We start from the raw sequence: 21,361 nt of genomic DNA, 5'->3' as shown, positions 1-21,361 counted from the left end.
GTTCGTCTCACGTCTATCATCGACCGGGAAAACATGGTGCCTGCGCGCCTCTCCCTAGCCTCTCGAGGCCGGGATCCCCACTGCCGTGGCGTCGGTAGCGAAATCAGATGATCCCCTCCAGGAACTCCGCGCAGTTTCGGCCGGGCACCCCCTTCAGTTGGGTAGGCTGGTTCAGTCCCGCTGTCTGGCACGGGCTCCGTCCCGCTGTCAGAAGCTTGCTCGCGATCAGGAACAGGTTCCGATCCTCCATCCGGAATGGCATTATTATTAGGATCAGGCACAGTCTCAGCATCACTGTTGGGTACCGTCTGAGACTGGTCTGGGAGTTCCCCATCCTCCGGGCCGGGGTTAGACAGATCAATCAAGTCGTCCTTGGTATCCATCCTCCCTGGGTGAGGCGTCGGGGAAAAACAAAGGATTCCTAACAAAATGTCAGGCTATGGCATTCCAGTTGGCTAGAGTCTGCCTTCCTCCCTTCTGCAGGAAGACAAGGTCTTTTGATTTCAAAAGGTTTTATTAGAAAGACAGCATTCAGGCTCAGACGTCCACATTCCAGGACCCAGCAGATCCTGGCTGAGCAAAGCTTTGTTAGGAATGAGTTATAAAATGAAAGTTGGTACACTTCAAAGTCTCAAAACCCAGCCTCCCCCCAGAGTTCACATAGCAGGCAGCTTCTCTGTGGGAACGCTGGTTCATCACGGTCGACTAAGAAGAAAACAGGTAAGATGCAGCATCCTCTCCCATGGAAATGTACTTGAAGAGACCTAGAGGGGAGAGAGACTAAACAACTACAGAAATTAATATGGTGTTACACAGGCTACATTCCCCCAGCACGGCAGATCCTGACAGCTCAGAGGGCATTGAGTGAAGTACCAATCACAGTTGCAGCAGGTCTCTCCACTGTGACAGTAGGTCCACTATGACAAGAAATCTGATGCTGAGATGAAGGTCTTTATTGGGAGCACTTTGCTCTTAATTTTGAAGCCTGGGAAGAGTTATATATTCAATACTCTTTCCAGGCTTTTTGGTTCTACGGTGGAGTTGGATGAACCTCGGTCAGATCCACCTGCAGGGGGCTCCTCTTGAGCACTGAAAGATTAGCCCATGGGAAAGGAATGTTACACAACTACAAAGTGCAGGGAAACAAGACACAACAGGCAACAATAGGATGCAAAGGTAATTTATTGGCACCGCATGATCCTAAAATAGGAATTTTTAAAAAATTCACTGTGCTGTGCTGTGGTTGGTAATGGAGCACTCTCCTGCTTGGGCTGCAGCCTGCCACCACTTTGCCAACCAGTTTCCTGACACTGTGTGTGCTCGCTGACACTTGCCTTCTTTGGGGTCCATTGTTGTGCGTGTTTTGTGCTTGAGGAGAAACTCATTGGATTGACGGGTTTTTGGACTAGGAGGGAAGACTAATAGTTGTTGGTATGTTGAATGTATGTTTTTGCTTGTCTAAGCATGAATAAAGCTGTGTTTCCCTAATCTCCCCTTGAAAAGAACTGCATTTGTACACATGCAGCTGCCCAACACTCGCCTAGACACCTTTCCCAAAGCATTCTTTGGATCTGTGACTGAACCCTATTATTGTCGTCTGTGTGCTCAAACTTGGCAAGTCAATCAATGATTTGGAGGAAAGACTATGTTCCAAGAGTGATTTTTGTGCCGTTAAGTGCAAAAATAGTTGTTCCAGAGCCTCATTTTCCCAACTCCCTCTTGAACAATGTGTGTCTGCTCGTGTGCAGCTAACCCCCACCTTGTGTGTGCACAGTGGACAAAAACTCATAAAAATGGAAAAACCAAAACGGATTAGTTTCAATTTGGCACCCAGAACAAACCAGTAACGGAAAAGAGTTTGTCTGGAAACTCCAGATCTGAAACGGAAATCTCCTCAGCGCACACTCCAGTCAAACATAAAAAGAAGGCATTTCTGACAAAGTTTCTGGCCATGGCTTCTTTGGGGAGGGGCCATGATTCAACGTTAGAGCATCTGCTTTGCATACAGAAGGTCTCAGGTTCAATACCTGGCATCTCCAGTTTAAAGGACCAGGCAGCAAGTAATGTGAAATACCTCTAAGATCTTGGACAGCCAATACCAATCTGAGTAGACAATACTCAGTATGATGGCCCAAGAGTCTAATTTGGTATAAGGCAGCATCACATGTCCTTGTGCTATTCAGTATCTGATTTTCTGCTCAACGGCCACCAATCTCCACTCGAGGAAAAGTGGGCAGAAATCCCTGTTCTAGAATGTTCCAATGTTGTTTGTACAGATGTAGAATCACAAAGAAACTATTAAGGCAGCCACAACCAGTTTGAGAATACAACAGATGACTTAACACAACATTTATTTCAAATGTCACATTTAATGTCTTCACCACTGTACTTCAAATCTACATTTTACAAAGTGACCCGCAAGTGTGCCACATTAAAACAGACCAACCTCTGAGATTTTACCTTTCATACCAGTGTCTTCCTGGGCTCGTTTTAAGTTAAAAAACATGTTTTTCATTCAAGTGAATTGAAATGCTTCAATAGTTTTTATTTTTCATTTTTTTAAATTCTTCAGGAGCCGCACAAAAAAACAAAGATATTTTCATCATCTTTGTTTGAGAAATCCAACGTTTGTGTCATTCACAGCAAATAATTACTTCATTGAAGTTAAAACTTCCAAAAAACATAACTTAAACTAATAGTACTCAGTTCCAGCTCAGATCAGATCACTCTTCCTGAAAATACTCTGCTAAATACAGATAACTTACAATAACTTTAACAGTTAATTGTCCATGACAAACACCAAGGTTATTACCACTTTTTTAAATATATCTCCGGATCAAAATTTAAGACCATCCATTTGTTATTTTCTTTGTACAGGTGAAAAACAATTTTCTTGCCTTGTATTTTTGTTAAATATAAAAGCTGAAAGGGACGTTCAAGTTTCAAGTCTCCACACTGAACTTAAAAAAAAACAACAACAACACAACATGTGGAGATAAACAAACCAAGTTGTATAACTCCAGGAGGTAGAGGCCTTCAGTTTGTGTTCATATATATATATATGTATATATATATACACATGTATGCACAGAATAATTCAGTGTTTGAACAGAAAAAAATTAAAGGAATTAGCCAAAAAAGTAATAAAAGTTATTTACTACTGTGACATTTCAAGACTTCCACAGCTTTGCCTAAAGACACAAACACAATTAACATAATTCCCTATGTGCTTTTTTTTTTGCTTTTCTTTCCATCTGTCCAGTGCAGGAAAAAAAATCACAAAGTTTAACAGACCTAGAAATGTGCAAGCTATTTCTTTTTTTTCTTCCCTCTCTCTATGCACAGCAATGGATATCAAGATTATTTGAAATTAGCTTGTAAATAGAATTATTTACACACATTTGCAGGTGCATGCGTGAGGAAGGGGGAGAGATGGGTTTATGTTTATGTAAGAAAAGAGCAGAAAAAACCTCTAATAAAAATAGATTAAATATATATATTTATATTTTTATTTATACCAGGAGGGAAGGGTCAGGGAAGTTAAAAGGACTACACTCATCTCTTCAAGTTACAACTCATTCACTCTCCTCACAATATCTGATTGGAAAAACTGCACACAGTCACCACCACAGCGCTAGTGAAAAGCTACATAGAGAATTGGGACCATCAGACGACACTGTCCAAGGACTATGGGCCCTTGCCATCTGATGCAACTTCATGATCGGTTGTGGTTGAGTTCTGTATTCCCTACCCTCCCCCTTAAAGGAAACCCCAGATCTTCAGGAATGGGTCAATATCAAAACGCCTTATCAGTATTCACAATCTCGCTTTATCTGAAGAGGGGAAAAGTGGGGCTGGGAGAGAAAGAAGGAAAAAAAGGAACACAAAAATAGCAACTTTCCCAATTTGGTTCAATCTTCAGTTTTGTTCAGAGTCAAGCAAAAAAATCACAGCTGCACTAAAATTCATAAAAACCATGTGCAACTCTGAATAAAATATTTCTCTTCTAAAAGCACAACCCCACCCTTGACGAGATTAAAAGCCTAGTTAACGTTTCTAACTCTTATTCGTATATCATACAAGGATAGTGGTTTTTAAATTTTAAAACTTCATTAGTAAAATTACAGTACAGGCATGATTAAACCTCCAGAATTGCAAATCCCAGAATCCAGTGGAAAGCTACATTATGTCTTCAGTAGTACATTAAAAAGAACATCTTCCACATTTACTCCCAAACCAGTGGAGACGGTGGCATCTCAGATGGCTGAGCAACCGTGGAACTAGAAGGAAACAGAAACAAGGTAAGTATTGCTTGCTCGAGGGAGTAGGGCCATACGCAAATCTCAGAATGCCACATGTCAGATTTAAAAAGACACTTCCACACACTGGCAAGGCAGAGAGAACAACATGAAGTTAAAGCAACCCATTGCTTATGCAAGGAAATACTCAAATAATGCCATCTTCTCTCTTTAGTCCTCTCCTGCCTATATTAGGGTCACTTTTCGTTAGATCACCTTTCACCGTTATCCAACAGCTTTTTGCTGCTGGTGCTATTCCCCTTTCGTGTTGTCTGCACAAGGCTATGTTCACCTCCAATTTGCACCCCTTTCCAACTGCTTTCAAATTTTCTGTATCTTTGCCCTACTTTATTTCTTGAATGTACAAAGTTGAGCCAGATCATCAGGTCCACCTACCTCCACAATATCTGCTCTGAGCAGCAGTAGCAGCAGCTCTCTCCAGGGTCTCAGGGAGGGTAGGTGCTACACCAGCTACCTGAGATCCTTGGGGACACCAAGGACTCAATCTACGATCTTCCACACGCAATGTGTATGCTCTGCCAGAAAGCTTCAGCCCCTTACAAACATACTCTTACTCAGAGAACTGTACAGTAGACTAGGTCTACGTCTATACAGTATATACTGGGGAAACATGCTGGCAGTAAATTTGGAGACCAAGCAGGGAAACTACAAAATGCAAAGGATTGTTGCTTTATATGGAGTCAAGCCATTGCCCCAGTTAGCTCAAAACTGAGTGACAGCAGCTCTCCAGGCTCTCTCTTGACTTTGATCCAACCTGAGATGGTTTAACAGGGACTGAACCTGGAAATTTCTGCATGCAAACACATGTGCTTTGCTACTGAGCCATGGTCTTCCCCAAAGCAAGATTTTTTAAATCACTCACTCGTCCTGAGGTTTGGACACAACAGTACAAGTAATGTCTGAGGTTTCTCACTTTCTCCTAATCACATTGCCAGTGAATGCTTGAGAGAAGGCCAGGAACACACCTGGAAAGTAGTTTCATAGAAAGCTGTACCTTCCCTTGTATATCCTAGTGCTTCCCCATAGAATATGTGCAACAAAAGCATCTCCCTAGGTGTGGGTACTGAGGCTAGGCAATTGGTGGACTGTGGACTGGACTCTAGGGTGGTTATATGGCTAGGGAACTGGCTGGCTGAAGAGTAGTTGTCGATGGCATTGTGTCTGATTAGAGGGAGGTGTCCACTGGCCTGCCACGGGGCTGAGTTCTGGGCCCAGTGCTTTTCAATATTTGTATAAATGATCTGAACAAGGGTGTGAAGGGATTACTCATTAAACCTGCAGATGACATCAAACTGGGAGGATTAACAAACACCCTTGAAGATAGGGATAGAATTCAACAAGATCTGAACACATCAGGAAAGTGGGCAGACATGAATAAGATGAAATTTAACATGGATAATTGCCAGGTTCTGCATTTGGGTAACAAAAATGCAAAGCATACATACTGGATGAGGGTTACACTTCTGGCAGCAGTGTGTGTGATCAAGATCTTGGGGTACGGGTGGATGGGAAGCTAAATGTGAGCAGTCAGTGTGATGCAGCAGCAAAAAGGGGAATGCAATCTTAGGGTGTCTCAACAAAGGCATAATATCCAAATCACAGGATGTCATTGTCCCACTATATATTATGTTGGTCAGGTCCCACCTGGAGTACTGTGTACAGTTCTAGAGGCCTCACTTCAAAAAGGATGTGGACAAATTGGAACGGGTACAGAGGACAGTAACCAGGATGATCAGAGGCCTTGAGACCAAGCCCCACGACGAAAGACTGAGGGACACAGGAATGTTCAGTTTGGAGAAGAGGAGGTTGAGGGGGGACATGATTGGTGTTTTTAGGTATTTAAAAGGCTGTCACTTAGAGGAGGGAAGGGAGCAGTTCCTGTTGGCAACAGAGGACAGAACTCAAAACAATAGGTTGAAACTACAGGAGGGAATGTATCGGCTGGACATTAGGAAAAACTTCACGTTAAGAGTAATTCAGAAGTGGAATTGGCTGCCTAGGGATGTGGTGGGTTCCTCCTCATTAGCAATCTTCAAGGAGCAGCTGGACAAATACTTGTTGGGGATGCTTTAGGCTGTTCCTGCATTGGGCAGGGAGTTGGACTAGATGGTCTGTAAGGCCCCTTCCAACTCTATGATTCTATGATCCAAGCCCTATTAAGAAGTGGTTCCAGTTCCTCTAACATATGCTGGGATGGACTTCAATGATATACCTAGCATATAAACAGACACATTTCACACAAAAGAAGCTTGCTTGCTTGCAGGCAGGGGTATACATAGCTCTAGTGTGATTTGCCAGCTAGCTGCCCAAGACAGTAATCTTTCTCTCTCTCAATCTGGACAACCAAAAAATCCAGAGTGGCTTTTGCCACAAAACCATCACTTTGTGAAATAAATTTAGCACCAGATCAACCAAGAGCAGATTACAGCAGTGTGAAAGCCTCCAGGACATCAAAACTTGCAAGCATTTCCCTGAGCGATCCTTCCTTCCTTTTATTAAGAGTGGTTTGGGATGCTGCAAGTTCTTGGTTTACTAAACTCTAAACCTCCCCAACCCCCCAACAACCATTATAACAATGAAGCCACTCTTAAAAATAACCAGGCATGCAGCTGCTATTGTCATAGAGCCCTTAAATTCAAAACACAGGCTTTAAAAAAAGTTGCCTTATAACTAAAGAAAGGTGAATTAATGTGATTACATACAGTTACCTAATAAAGCTCTTAAAAGCAGCAGATTGTGGGTTGATGCACAGCGGCACTCGGTTTCCTTTCTGCTGTTCCAAAATGAACTGATGAATTATTTCTGGAAAAGGAAAAAGAGGAGGGAGAAGAAAGTAAACTAAGCATCATACAATCCAATGAAAACAAAATGGGCCACATAGTACATACTAGGAACACCTGCCTGCATTTGGTCACACACAGGTTGCTGGAAGTCAGAGCCAGAGCAAACACAACCTTTAGCAGGGCACTGCTGGTTCAAGGTGTGACTCCTCCTTTTAGGTATATGTGGTCTAAACTGCATCTTGGGGGTGGGTGGACTGCAGCCAAATGCTAGCTCTAAAAGTTTCTGAAAAGAAGGTGGGTGCAGATCCCCACAGTGTGATGATGCACAGAGACCAGCAGAAGTAAAAACATACTGTAAAGCATGTGAGATGGCCTTACATGGAGTCAGACCATCAACCCACTTAGTTCAGTATTATCTACTCTGACTGGCGGCAGCTATCCAAAGTCTTTCCCAGCTCTGCTAGCTAAGAACAGTTAAGTAGCATAGCCTAATCTTGAACCTGGGGCCTTCTGTATGCACAGAATCTGCTCCATCAGTTAGCCAGGGCTCTTGCCTTAAAATTACTCACATGACTATCCTTGTGTCTTTCTGGAGTAATAACCATTACCATACAGAGAATTCTGAGAACAATGAAGACGGCTAATCCCAAACTATTAGGAGATAAGGGTGGGAATCCTGCAGAAGCATTGGTTATCATCAGAATCCAGACAGAGCATGTGCATTACTCCTATTCCACAGTTACTCCATTGGCTACCCATCAGTTGGTGGTGGTAGAGAGCGCCCTTATGGTGACCCCCAGTAGGTTTTCATGGCAAGAGACTAACAGAGGTGGTTTGCCTTTGCCTCTGCAGCCCTGGTCTTCATTGGAGGTCTCCCATCCTATTACTAACCAAGGTTGACCCTGCTTAACTTCCGAGATCTGATGAGATCGGGATTTCCTGGACTATCCAGGTCAGAGTACCCATCACTTACTGGGCTCAATTCAAGGTTTTGGCTTTCTTACACAAAAGCCCTTCATGGCCTTGGTCTCTCATATCTACTGGACTATCCTTCTCCCTATGTTCTGCCATGGCAGCTTTGCTCATCTAAACAGCTGCCTGTACATGTGCATTCTCTGTAGAAGCCCCCAACTTAGGGAACAGCCAGCCTGCAGAGGTCAAGAAAACTCCCACTCTCTTGGCTTTCTGCAAAATCCACAAAACTGGATTATTCAAGTGGGCTTTTTTTTACTCAGATAGGAGGGCTTTACTGTAAGGACGTGGTTTCAAAAAGGGATGCATTGATAAAAGGATAGACTATCCTACTATGTACTGTCATGATCCTACTGAGTAGTTTCTGGGTTGTTTAATAGGTTTAGAGTTGCTTATGCTCTTTCAACATTGTTTCAGCTCTGTGTTGGATTTCTGTTTGTTCTCAAATCTCTGTAAATTTGCATTTGTATACCCTATTGCATTGTTTACGGAATGCGCCTGCTGTTGGTTCTATGTAATTCACCTTTAGTTTCAGTTGGAAAGCCAGAGTATAAATAATGTAAATAAATAAAATAAATTTTGGGTTTCAGTGGGCTAAGAGATACCTCAAGGTTTAATGGCACCCCATGGGGTCTATGCATTATTAAACTACAAACCAACACCACATCAAAAAGGAGTTTGTTTATGTTTGCTATGTTTTTCACCTCTTAATAATTACAGCAGAATTAACCACACAAGTTAAACAGATACTCTTCCCCTTTAAGTGAAATTATTTGTGCCTTTGGGATGCTAGTACCTAGGGACATAGAATTATTTAATTCACTGTCAGAACTAGACCGCTGTCCAAATGCAAGATTTCTGAGGAATAATAAATAACATGCAATCTGAAACACTGGAGCAATATATCCTCCCCTGAAATAGTGTTCTTAGAATTACAAGGATAGGAATGAACAGCACCTTGATAGTCAATCAGACAAAAACTTTGCATGGTCAAGATTTTATTTAAGAATCTTTACTAATAAAAAATAAGATACTTTTCATATAGATGGAAAAATAAAAATATTCATCTTAAAATGTGTATTTTGTTCTCTGCCTTTTGTTAGAATTTTTAAAAATTTGGCTTTGCTAAAATAATACAGCAGCTTGCTACAACAATGCCAAGTTTGAAATATTAAAGCACAGAGTACTGACCTTTAACTTGCCGAACAGAACTGAGATTCTTTTCAAAAGTATCATCAAATTTGGGATTTGTGATGGGTTCAAAATCACTCGTGTAAACTCTTCCAGTAGAGGTGGAAAAACAGCATTTACACATACAGGTGTGATATCTCAAACGCCCTTCGTCAAGATATGGATGAGCTAAGGCATCCTTAGCGGATATTCTTTTGGACTGAAATGTGAAGGTAGATAAACAAACATGGAATTAGGGCCACGAGTATTCTCAACGTACAGAACTCAGTTATATCCTTTTCAAATTACCATACCCTACTGGCTATATCCACTAGAAGGCAATGTTGCTTTAAAAAGCCAGCATTGCTCTACAACTCAGCTTTTCCTACATGGCACTTGGTCATGTTACATACACATTTCCCCAGACATATATTTATTAAAACATTTTTATCCCCCACTACCTCCAAAAAGGATTTCAAGGCAACCTTTAAAATTACATCAGACAATCAATAACAATATCAATCTAAAGTAAACACAAAATTCACTGCAGTGGAAAAGGTTATCATACTGAAGGCCAGGAGTGAGCGCTGTACCCAAATTATGGACTGCCCCGTGCAGAGGTATCTGCCTGGCACCTGCACCCTTCTATATCCTGGACTAGCTGGAAGCAGCTTAATTTAGAGCAGAAACATGCCATTTGCTGTTGATTTTAATTTAAGCTATTTGAGCCTTTGCTTTACTTCCCTTTTTTAGTAAGACACTATGTGTGCTCTTTAAACAGAAAGTTTGTGTGTGAGGTGCTTAAAATAAAAACAGTGCCCCACAGTATTATGAATTGCTTCCCCACTTTTGATGCTAGCCTATCATTAGAATGATAGGAAATATTTTTCAGATAAACAGCCTTTTGCTTTCTAGGAGGTCTGAGGGACTGGATATGGCTTTTGCAAGGAAGAAGAAAGGGCAAGTCCTAACTGCTGTGAGTCCTCCGCCCCACACAGTAAGTAAAATAAAAGCAAACAAAAATAAATAAAATGCAAAGGGTGAGAAGACATTAAGCTATTTTTCCAGGGGTGGTGGGCTTAACTAGCAAAATGCAAGTGACACAAAGCTGCAAAATGACCCTGGCACATCACGTGTGAAAATATCCAATCTTTTACTACATGCACAAAAAAGAATACAGGAGGAGCTATCAATATCCTCAGATGAGAGGACTTCCCTTCCAAGAACTGCTGGTTGTTCCAATGCAGCTCACGGCTGGGTAGGTTAGAGAAGATCAGATGTCTTCTGTTTACAGAATCTTTTTTTCTGAAGTGCTCACTTGAGGAATGTAGATGAACCCATCAAAAGTCATCGAAGTAAGCAGGGAGACAATACATTAAATGTGGTTTGGGGGTGGGGGCTCAGAGGAACCACTCCTTGTAAGCCTGGTCTCCACTCCACAGACAAAAAATGAAGGGCAACCTTTTCGCTATAATTTGGGGAAGAATTAAAAAGCCAAATGTCCCCCAAAATCACTTTCTCGATTCAGCTCCTAGGGATATTTTCTGTAGACACAAGAGAAGCATGCACACATAACCTTTGCCCAGATGGAGTTCTTCCTGTCCCTCACTAATTTTCTCTATTTTTGATCATTGGCCCGTCCTACCCAGGCCAGCCCTGCAGTTTGCAATGAACACTGAGCTTGCGAGCAGATAAATGAAATTGTTTGCTTTGCTTGATTACCTATACATATGATACAGAAACATTTCCTTCAACCACCATCTCTGCTTTAAATGCAACCCCCCCACACACACAAAAAAACCCCACAGACTCACTGGATCAAAGACCAACATCCTACAAAGGAGATGAACAGCTTCATGTGTAGCTTGGCTGGATAATGTATACAGGACAGGAAGAGATGGCTGTGAAGAAGAAGAGAGAAAAGATCAAGCCTTATCGGAAGGAAGAGCACAGATGACATACACAGCTGCTTTAAAATCAGGAACAAAGCACACACACTGTACTGAGTTATCATACGTGCATTATACAGAGTAAAATAAATGTCTCTCTCAACAACAAAGAGCTTCTCACTAACTCTCACTAGCTCCTCACTCTACAGTAACATCATAATATAAGCTCCCTGCAAGATCTTACCATGAGTTGATCTAGTTTAGCACCTCATTCCTCACTCTTGCGAACCAGATGCCCCAGAATGCCCACAAGCAGAGACTCTCCCTCCACTGTCCCTCCCCCAGTATCAGGCATTTAGACATATACTTGTCAGGTCTTGCCAGGTATTTCCCCCCAAGCACTTCACTGCATCTCTTAGGTGTACGAGTTAAAGTTACTTTATTAAAGAATACCAGTATCAAGATGGTCAGACAGGATCATTGGCTGGAATGACTCAATGTAGCAAAGCAAGGTTAATTATAGGGCAAAGTCCCCGCCCCACCCCCCACCCCCAGTGGGAAAGAAAGCTCGTTAGGATTTTGGCGCGCTGAACCAGGGAAGTGGGGAGGAGGGAAAGCATGAGCTCTGCTCAGTCTCGTAGGAGGTTGGTTCAGTCTCCGCTGGAACTTCAAGGCCACGTTCTCAGGCTTGCCAGGAAATTGTAACCAAAACACCTGCAAGATAAGCAGCTAGCAACCATTCAGCGAAACAGGTTTCCCTCTGCATTTTCTCAGAGGTACACTGCACACTGCAGCAAGAAATCCATAACACATGACAGATATGCTGGAGGCGTATCTGACAATACTGCCCCTTAACATGGAGGTTCTATTTAGCCACTATGACATGCTGACTGTTTTCTCCTTCATGAATTTGTCTAATCCTCTTTTAAAGCCATCTCACTTAAAGTCCATAATGACATCCTGAGACAGTGAGTTCTGAAAATTAACTATTCACTGGCCATCATTTTAAAATATTATTAAAAACAGGTTGTAACTTTTTCCAATACAATAAAACACTTTCGTACCAAGCCCAATAATCCTGACATACCCATCTTGGCTCAATTTCACTGCTTGCTGACTTTCTTTCTGGTTTGAATTAAAATGCTGGTATTGACACATTAAAGGGCTCAGGAACAGGACGCTTTGAAGAGTTGCTCCCACCCACAGGAGCCTGCTCATGCGTGCAGACCAGTAAATGGCACCTTGCTTTGTGTACCCTGTGTTAGCTGAAACAAGGCTGGCTTGTACACAGGATGAGGCCTTGCAGTTGGGATCCCCAGACTGTGGGGGATCTCTACCTCATTAAGCTTGCTGGGCCACCTCAATCTAGATATGACATTTTTAAAAAAGTATTGTGCAAGACTTACTACTATTTTGTATCCCTGCCATGATACTATTTTGACCTGTACTGTTGGCTCTCTCTTATTGCTGATCACTGGTTTTAGATGTTTTTTTCCTGGCTCTAGATTTTCAATCAGTTTCAAATTCTGAAACTGCAGCTGTTGCTGTCTTAAATTGCTGCTAGCTTTTGGATACAGTTCAACTAATTTATCAGAATTTTTATTATCTGCTTATAGTGATTTTTTTGTTGATGTAAGTCAGCTTGATATAAGGTGAGACACAAATAAAAATAGTTGAAGCAGTATGCTCCATGAACAAAACACACAGTTTAAAGATGACTTTAAATTAAGAACTATCATCATGAGAGTCCTTTCCAGCTCACTTACATCTCTTAAGGTTTCATCCATCCATCCCAACTACCCCAAGGCAGCTGTTAAAATGATCAAGAGCCCCTCCAAGGGAGCTCCTTCAGGACAAGAGTTGGAGGGCTGAACTGGATCTGAATCATTGTCACTGACCTTTGGCCAAGTCAATCTCTCACTGGTTTACTGAGACACTGGATTGCCTACACATACACTGCTGAGCGCCTTGGAGAAAGGGTGAGATACAAATGTAACACCTGTCCAGTGCTGGGGCTGGACTTAGGGAACGCCCCAGGGACACCCACCCCAGAAACAAGGCTTGCAGCCCCCCACAAAGGCAGTAAAGGAAGCACTAGGCAACACTACCACCCAGAGGCTGGCAGGAGAGGTGCAGCAGCACAGCAAACCAACAGGCAGGCTGGAAAGGGTGGGGAGTAGCCTGCAAGAGCCAGCAGCAGAGCAGCCCAGGCAGCAGCTAGGTTGTTAGGGGCGGAGCTAGAAGGCGGAGGCTGGGATGGGTGAAGGGATAAAAGGGGAGTCCCCCCCCCCACAAGCAGGGTGGAGAGTAAGGAGTTAGAGGAGAAGTGTGGAGAGACGAGGAAGAGACAAGAGTATTTTGAGAAGGCAGGGACTGCAGTTAAAGGGGCAGTGGCTGACCCCAAACCCAGGGGCGCTGCCAACCCAGAGGGAAGAGTGTCCCACACCATATAATATGTGGAGATCATCTGGTGATGAAGGCGGATGCTTGCAGTATGTGGGTACAATCTCAAGGACTTTCAAGTTTTCTTCTATTTCTTTCTGGGGGTTTTAAACACACTGTATTTTTTTAAGTTCAGATTTTTCTGCAAACATGCAATTTGTCTTAGGGCTTTTCTCTGCTTTCCTTCATCTTTATTTATTATTTATATACTTGACTGATACCTTACCTTCTTCCACAATGGGAACTAAAAGGAACTTGCATTGTTCTCTTCTGCTCCACTTTATTCTCGCAACAGCCCCCATGAGGCACGCTGGGCTGGGAATGCGCGACTGGCCTAAAGAGAGGTTCCATGGTAGAGTAGGGAGCCTAACCTGGGTCTTCCAGATCCCAGTCCAACCATTCTAACCACTAGTCTAACCTAGTCCAACCATTCTAACACTGCCTTTTGTGGGGTGACTGCTGTTTAACAGGTGTAAGCTGCCAGGCCTGGGTAATACAAGTCACATGGTAGCAAGTTGCCTAGTGGTTGTTGCCAGGGCTTTTTTTCTGGGAAGAGGTGGTGGAACTCAGTGGGTTGCCAGCACAGGGGACAACTCTTGGCAGGAGGTGGTGCCGCTGGTACCACATGTGCGCGCGCAAAGTGCACGCGTGCTCCCAGGGCCAATGATGTCACTTTGGGTCAGCTGGAACAAGGGGGGAGTTTTTAAAAGTTTAAATCACTTGGCGAAAATGGTGCCGAGCAGCGCGGAGGGCAATCTCAACTCCCCTCTATCTGGAGATCAGGGGGCGGGGCCACCAGCCATGTGACCATTTTCAAGAGGTTCCAGAACTCCGTTCCGCCGTGTTCCAGCTGAAAAAATGCCCTGGTTGTTGCCAGTCCTCCCTCAAAGGCCAAATCAACCCTGAAAAAAAGTTTCCTGCCTTCTCCTCCTACCATTTCCTGACAGAAACCAAGGCTTAACAAGACTGTTATAGCTGCCTAGAAACAACCACTGAGGATATCTGTTTCTTAAAGCTGCAGGGACGATGGGCCACAACCCATGTATTTTTTTAAAAAGCCTTAAACTTGGTGGTGTTTTTCAGGTTTGCAGAAAGATCTGTCTTGTCCATTCATGGCTCCAATCTCCAGATTTAAGCATCCTCAGATTTGGCCAAGTTGAAAATTAGGATGTATGATAAATTCAGTGACAGAGGAGCAGCATGCAGCCATGAAGAACATCAACCTGCCCAGTTCTAGAAGGCACACTTCTAACAGTTTCATCAGAGGCAGTTACGTGTATGTGTGTGATTAGTGGTGAGTGTGAAACTGAAATAAACATTTCCCCATCTGTTAAAAAATAAACTTCATTTCACATGCAGACCAAGGGCATGCACATCAACTAATCTGAAATTGTGCCCAAAAGGAAAAACCCTGGTGGAACTGTTTTTTTTATTGCAAGGAAGAATTGGGTGCCCCTCAGTTCTTTGTGAAATCATGGCCTGCCTTGAAATTGTGTGTAAAAATTCATGGGTCCTCTGTGTATCCCCACAGGGCCCATAAATAACATAACTGGGAAATTATAAACAAGTTTTATAGATGAAGGTTCAGTGCTTTCTCTGATTATTCTAACAAAAAAGATTAGTTGTGCCATGTAAGTACAGTTGGGAATCAAGCCATTCTTCCTCTTGGCGGGCCTGATGTCCTGCAGCGTTATTTCCTGGTTCCCTTGGAACGTGGCTGCCTCAGCCTCCAGGTTTGATGACTGGGTTGGCCAAGAGCACCCTGACAACCCCAACTCCCTGTCCTGCACCCTCAATCAGCGATTGTGGAGGTGGGCTTACAAGTGGGATCAGACTCACCACTATGAAAACAGTGTTGCACTTACCTGTAACTGCTGTTCATCGAGTTCATTCTGTGCAGACACACACAGGGACTGTGCCTGGGCAGGCCTGCTTCAGAGACAGATTTTTAGCTCTAGAGACCTTGAAAGGGGCGCTCTTGGTTATCTGTGCATGCATGGCTTTTCCCACCTGAATGCTGTGTAAGACGTGGAACTCCCTTTCAACCCCCAATTCTCCTATGCTGCCAGAGGGTTTATACAATATTCGTCTCCTCACAGTGGGGTAGGAGGGAGGGAATGTGTGTCTGCACAGAATGAACTTGCTGGACAACAGTAACAGGTAAGTGCAACACTGTTTTCGTCGTTGTTCTTCTGTGTAGCCCCACATTGGGAGTATAGCAAGCTACTCACCAATGGGGGCGGGTGTGAGGAGACTCCTACGTAAATAAAGACTGGAACACTGCAGTTCCCACAGCAACGTCTAATCTGGAGCTGGTGTCCACTGCATAATGCTTGATAAAGGTATCCCTGGAGAATGCTAATGTTTTGGGAACAACAGCCAAACCGCAAGATTGAGGATCTTGACATCATGATGCATAAGTTGCCGCCTGTATAGAAGATTTGGAGCTACTGGTAGTCTGAGGCACTGACTCTTGGCCATTTTCCAGAGTAGGGGAAACCATTCTCTGTGGGGCCAAAAAGATGCAATGAGTCTGATAGTGTCGGGCCCTGCACAATACCTAGGGTAGGAGAGGTATTGTGGGGAATGCATAAAACAGTTCCTTGTCCAATGGAACTTGGAAAGGGTCTCCAACTGAGCAGCTGTCTAACCCCGCTCGTGAGCAGAACAGTCTGGCCTTGGCATTCTGGGATGTAGTGAAAACATCAACCCTTGGGAACCCCCATCTCCTGAAGATCGGAAGAAGATACTTGTTGATCGACCATTTGTGATGTGGCTTGAAGAGTCTGCTAAGCGTGTCCGCCCTTATATTCATCTTGCAAACAATATGTATAGCCTGAGGGTAGGTGTTGTTGTGCATTTCCCACAGCCATAGAAGAGTGGCCTCTTTGCAGAGGGGTAGGGAGGCTGTTCCTCCCTGCTTGTTCAAATAGTACAGAGCGGTGGTATTGTCTGTATTCACTTGCACCCTCTTGTACCATCCCTGCAAAAGAGGTAAGTGAATAGCATATAGCCCTCAGTTCTAATATGTAGTTTGGATTCTGAGGGAGACCAAGTACCCTGAATTGAGAGCTCCCCCAAATGTCCTCCCCAACCCTGGAGAGAGGCATAGGTGTTTAGACTTATCTCAGGAGAGTGACTCCCAAAGGGAGTGCCCCTAAGCAAATTAACTGAACTGGTCCACCATTGTAGGGATCTAATGACTGCTCTAAGAATCGAAAACCCCCTAGATTGCGGGAGCAATCCTAAGCAGGTCGACTCAGATGTAAGTTCCATCTTATTCAATGGGGCTTACTCCCAGGAAAGTGACCTTAGGATTGCACCCCGTGAGTCCTTAGTGGTCCTTGGCAAAAATATAAGATGTTTATGGGTGATGGAAGACCCTTGTGGATAGTACCAGCTGAAGTTGTGAATCCAAGTTTGGAATATAAAGGAGAAGAATGGATAACCTATAAGGAACTGTTGAAGTGGGAAAGAAACGGGTTCAGGATGAAAGACAATACGGAGTTGCCATTTCAATATGGATGGTTCCAATTTAGACAAATTAAAGATTTATTTGAATCTGACAAAAGGAAAAGAGGTTTTAGAAAAATGGAGAATTAGAGGAACTTTTGTTGGGAGATGGACTAAAAATTATTTCTAAGTTATATAAACTTTTATTGAAATGGCATACAGAAGATGAAACAGTCAAAGTCCAAATGGACAGTGAACTTTAATAAAGAAATTACAATGGACACTTGGGAATATTTTTGGAGAAACACATTGAAAATATCAGCATCTACCAGCTTAAAAGGAAATGGATACAAGATGATGTACAGATGGTATTTAACACCAAACAAGTTAGTGAATGCCAACAGTCAAATGTCAAATAAATGCTGGAAATGTAAAAAACATGAAGGTTTGATGTATCACATGTGGTGGACTTGTGAAAAAGCTAAGATGTTTTGGTCTAAGATTTTTGCTGAAATGTCATCAATTTTGAAAAGCAATGTAGCAAAGAGTCCAGAGTTGTTATTATGGGGATTAAATCTGGAAAATGTATTGTCGAAGGCTTTCACGACTGGAGAACAATGGCTGTTGTGGGTTTTCCGGGCTGTATTGCTGTGGTCTTGGCATTGTAGTTCCTGACGTTTCGCCAGCAGCTGTGGCTGGCATCTTCAGAGGTGTAGCACCAAAAGACAGAGATCTCTCAGTGTCACAGTGTGGAAAAGATGTTGGCAGGTCATTTGTATCTACTCAGGAGGGGTGGGGTTGAGCTGAGTCATCCTGTAAGAGTTTCCCAGGGTGTGGAAGGCTAATGGCGGGAGGCTTCACTGTATCCTGAGGAGGTTCTTTTGCATATGGATTGGGGCTTGATGCGCTAATCTTCTCTGCAGGGCTATTGTCGAGTATAGAGTGTTTTGTTAGCCTGGTGTTTTTCAGAACTGGAAACCATGCTCTGTTCATTCTTAAGGTTTCTTCTTTCCTGTTGAAGTTTTGCTTATGCTTGTGAATTTCAATGGCTTCCCTGTGCAGTCTGACAAAGTAGTTGGAAGTGTTGTCCAGTATTTTGGTGTCCTGGAATAAGATACTGTGCCCTGTTTGCGTTAGGCTATGTTCAGCCACTGCTGATTTTTCAGGTTGTCCAAGTCTGCAGTGTCTTTCATGTTCTTTTATTCTTGTCTGGATGCTACGCTTTGTGGTCCCGATGTAAACTTGTCCACAGCTGCAGGGTATATGGTATACTCCTGCAGAGGTGAGGGGATCTCTACTGTCTTTTGCTGATCGTAGCATCTGTTGTATTTTTCGGGTGGGTCTGAATACTGCTTAAAGGTTATGTTTTTTCATAAGCTTTCCCATCTGATCAGTAATTCCTTTGATATATGGCAAAAACACTTTTCCTGTAGGAGACTGTTTTTCCTTGGTTGTTTGATTTATCCTGGGTTTGATTGCTCTTCGGATTTCATTTCTGGAGTAGCCATTTGCCTGAAGTGCGTGGTTTAGATGATTAATTTCCTCATTGAGAAAGTGCGGCTCACATATCCATCTTGCACGATCCACTAATGTTTTCATTATGCCTCTTTTCTGTCGGGGGTGGTGATTGGAGTTTTTGTGTAAGTACCGATCAGTGTGAGTTGGTTTCCTGTAGACCCTGTGACCTAACTGAAAGTTTGCTTTGCGGATGACCAAGGTATCCAGGAATGGGAGTTTTCCCTCGATTTCTTTCTCCATTGTGAATTGTATGTTCAGGTGGATGTTGTTGAGATGATTCAAAAACCCCATCAATTCTTCTTCCCCATGGCTCCAAATGATAAATGTATCATCCACAAACCGGAACCATACACTAGGTTTGTGGGGTGCTGATTCTAGAGCTGTTTTTTCAAAATGTTCCATGTAGAAGTTTGCTATAACTGGGCTGAGTGGGCTCCCCATGGCCACCCCATCCATCTGTTCATAGAATTCGTTGTCCCATTGGAAGTAACTGGTTGTCAGACAATGGTGGAATAAGGCTGTTACATCCTCTGGGAAAATCTGATTAATAAGTGCAATAATGTCTTTTACTGGAACCTTGGTAAACAGGGATACAACATCAAAACTGACAAGACAGGGTTAACATACCTGTAACTTATGTTCATCGAGTTCTTCTGTGCCGACACACATGGGTACTGCGCACGCGCAGGCCAGCCACCGGAAGATTTTTTATCGCTTTCCCAGCTCCGAAGGGGCCGTTTGCCGCGCGCCTCAGCGACCGTTTCCTGCCCAAACGGTCACATGCTCCTCCAGCGGCCAACGGCCCCTTCCCTCAGTTCTCCCTTGCCACCGCTCATCCAATACACAGAGCCATAACCCCGATAAAGACTAGAGCCATAGCCCAGCCATAGTACAGCAATCTGCGTTGGAGTTCACAGCGGGGTAGGAGGGAGGGTTGTGTGTCAGCACAGAAGAACTCGATGAACATAAGTTACAGGTATGTTAACCCTGTCTTCATCTTCGTTCTTCTGTGCCTCCACACATGGGAGAGTACCAAGCTTCACACAATAAGGAAGGTGGGGTGAAATCCAACTCAATTTTATTATACAACAGGAAAAACAAGACAACATATATACACATATACATATGTGGCAAAAGAAAACATACCAACCCCACAACATCCAGCAAGTATAAATATATATATATAATATACACTATATATATACAGCGCCTCCACCTCCCCCATTGGAGCATATTAATCAGCATACTCCTAGGGAAACAAGGAATGGAGGACGGCCCTAGCAACAGCTACATCTTCATTGGCATTTACATCCACAGCGTAATGCCGTACAAAGGTATCGGCGGACGACCAACTTGCAGCCCTGCAAATATTAGCTAAAGGTATACCCTTGAGCAGTGCCGAAGATGCCGCCTGGGACCGTGTGGAGTGAGCCCTGACACCCAAAGGACAGTCCACCTTAGCCATGGCGTAGGCCTTCACAATGGCCGTCACAATCCAACGGGACACCGTCTGTGCAGACGCCCTGCGGCCCTTGTCCTTCGCCCCGAAACACACAAAAAGGTAGGGACTGTTCCTGAACACCCTTGTCCTCTCCAAATAAAAAGCCAAAGCCCTCTGCAGATCCAAACTGTGGAGGGCCTTTTCCCCTTTAGTAGAAGCTTCAGGGAAAAATACAGGCAGAGAAATCTCTTGTGAAAGGTGGAAGGTTGACACCACCTTGGGCAGGAACGAAAGACACGGTCGCAAGACCACCTTATTCGCATGAAAGCGAAGGAACGGGGGGGTCTGCCCTAAGAGCAGCCAGTTCGCTGACCCGTCTGGCAGAAGTGATCGCCACGAGGAATGCCACCTTGTAGGAGAGCAAGTCCAGAGGGCACGTAGCCAAAGGCTCAAAAGGGGGCAACATCAACCTAGCCAGGACCAGGGAGAGAGACCACTGGGGCACAGGGGGTGACACAGGCGGGTAAAGATTAAGCATCCCCTTCAAAAACTGGCGGGACTTCTGGTGCGAGAAAACCGTGCAGCCATCCACCCGATCATGGAACGCAGAGATGGCCGCAAGGTGCACTTTCAGAGATGCTACACTAAGGCCCTGGTCCTTCAGCTCGCAAAGATAATCCAAGACCATCCCCAAGGGGCTATCCAGAGGCACCACCTTCCTAGAGGCGGCCCAAGCCTCAAACCTACTCCACTTCGCCTTGTAGGCACGCCGTGTGGAGGGCTTCCTAGCGTTCAGTAGGACCTTCTCGACTGGCTCAGAGAAGCCTAGGGACGGGGCCGAATCCGCCAAGCGGTCAGGTGTAGTTTCCTGGGCTCGTGGTGGAAGAGCTTCCCGTGTAGGAGGAGATCCCTCTGGGGCGGAAGGGCCACGTAAGCTCGGCCGGACATCTCCAGCAGCTTCGGGAACCAGAGCTGCCGTGGCCAGAACGGAGCCACTAAGATGCAGTCCGTGTTGTCCCTCTCCACCTTGCACAGCACTCTGGGTATGAGAGGGAAAGGCGGAAACATGTAATGTAGTCCCCGGGCCCAAGTAAATTGGAAGGCATCCCCAATAGAAAGGGGGTCGCTTCCTGCCCGAGAACAAAAGATCTCGGCCTTGGTGTTTGCCGATGTCGCAAACACGTCTATGCTCGGGCAACCCCATTTCCGAAAGATCGGCCCAACGTACTTTGCGTTGAGCCCCCACTCGTGATTCAGCATGTGCACCCTGCTGAGAGTGTCCGCCTGCACATTGTCCGACCCAGCTACATGAATGGCGCGAAGCGTCACCCCATTCCTGATTGCCCATTCCCAAATGAGCGTGGCCTCCCTGCA

At 44.2% G+C, this 21,361-nt stretch overlaps 1 protein-coding gene across 2 annotated transcripts in view; it reads right to left on the bottom strand.

The window, feature by feature from the left end:
• Window positions 1-2,349: 2,349 nt before the first annotated feature.
• The window catches only part of NLK (nemo like kinase), a 241,696-nt gene continuing 222,684 nt past the window's right edge, over window positions 2,350-21,361 (bottom strand). Inside the window, exons 8-11 of one of the 2 annotated variants that reach the window (XM_055001257.1) lie at window positions 11,059-11,145; window positions 9,266-9,464; window positions 7,022-7,121; window positions 2,350-4,280 (exon numbers count right to left, since the gene is read on the bottom strand). In XM_055001257.1, coding sequence (XP_054857232.1) covers window positions 7,024-7,121; window positions 9,266-9,464; window positions 11,059-11,145 — 384 coding nt within the window. In that variant the 3' untranslated portion in view covers window positions 2,350-4,280; window positions 7,022-7,023. The remainder of the gene's footprint in view (window positions 4,281-7,021; window positions 7,122-9,265; window positions 9,465-11,058; window positions 11,146-21,361) is intronic. The other variant, XM_055001256.1, reaches the window with a different exon arrangement.

Source organism: Eublepharis macularius, chromosome 17 (assembly GCF_028583425.1).
Source record: "Eublepharis macularius isolate TG4126 chromosome 17, MPM_Emac_v1.0, whole genome shotgun sequence".
Taxonomy (NCBI): Eukaryota; Metazoa; Chordata; class Lepidosauria; order Squamata; family Eublepharidae; genus Eublepharis; species Eublepharis macularius.
Note: the sequence above shows the minus strand (reverse complement) of the source record. Positions and strands in the feature narration are given on the sequence as shown.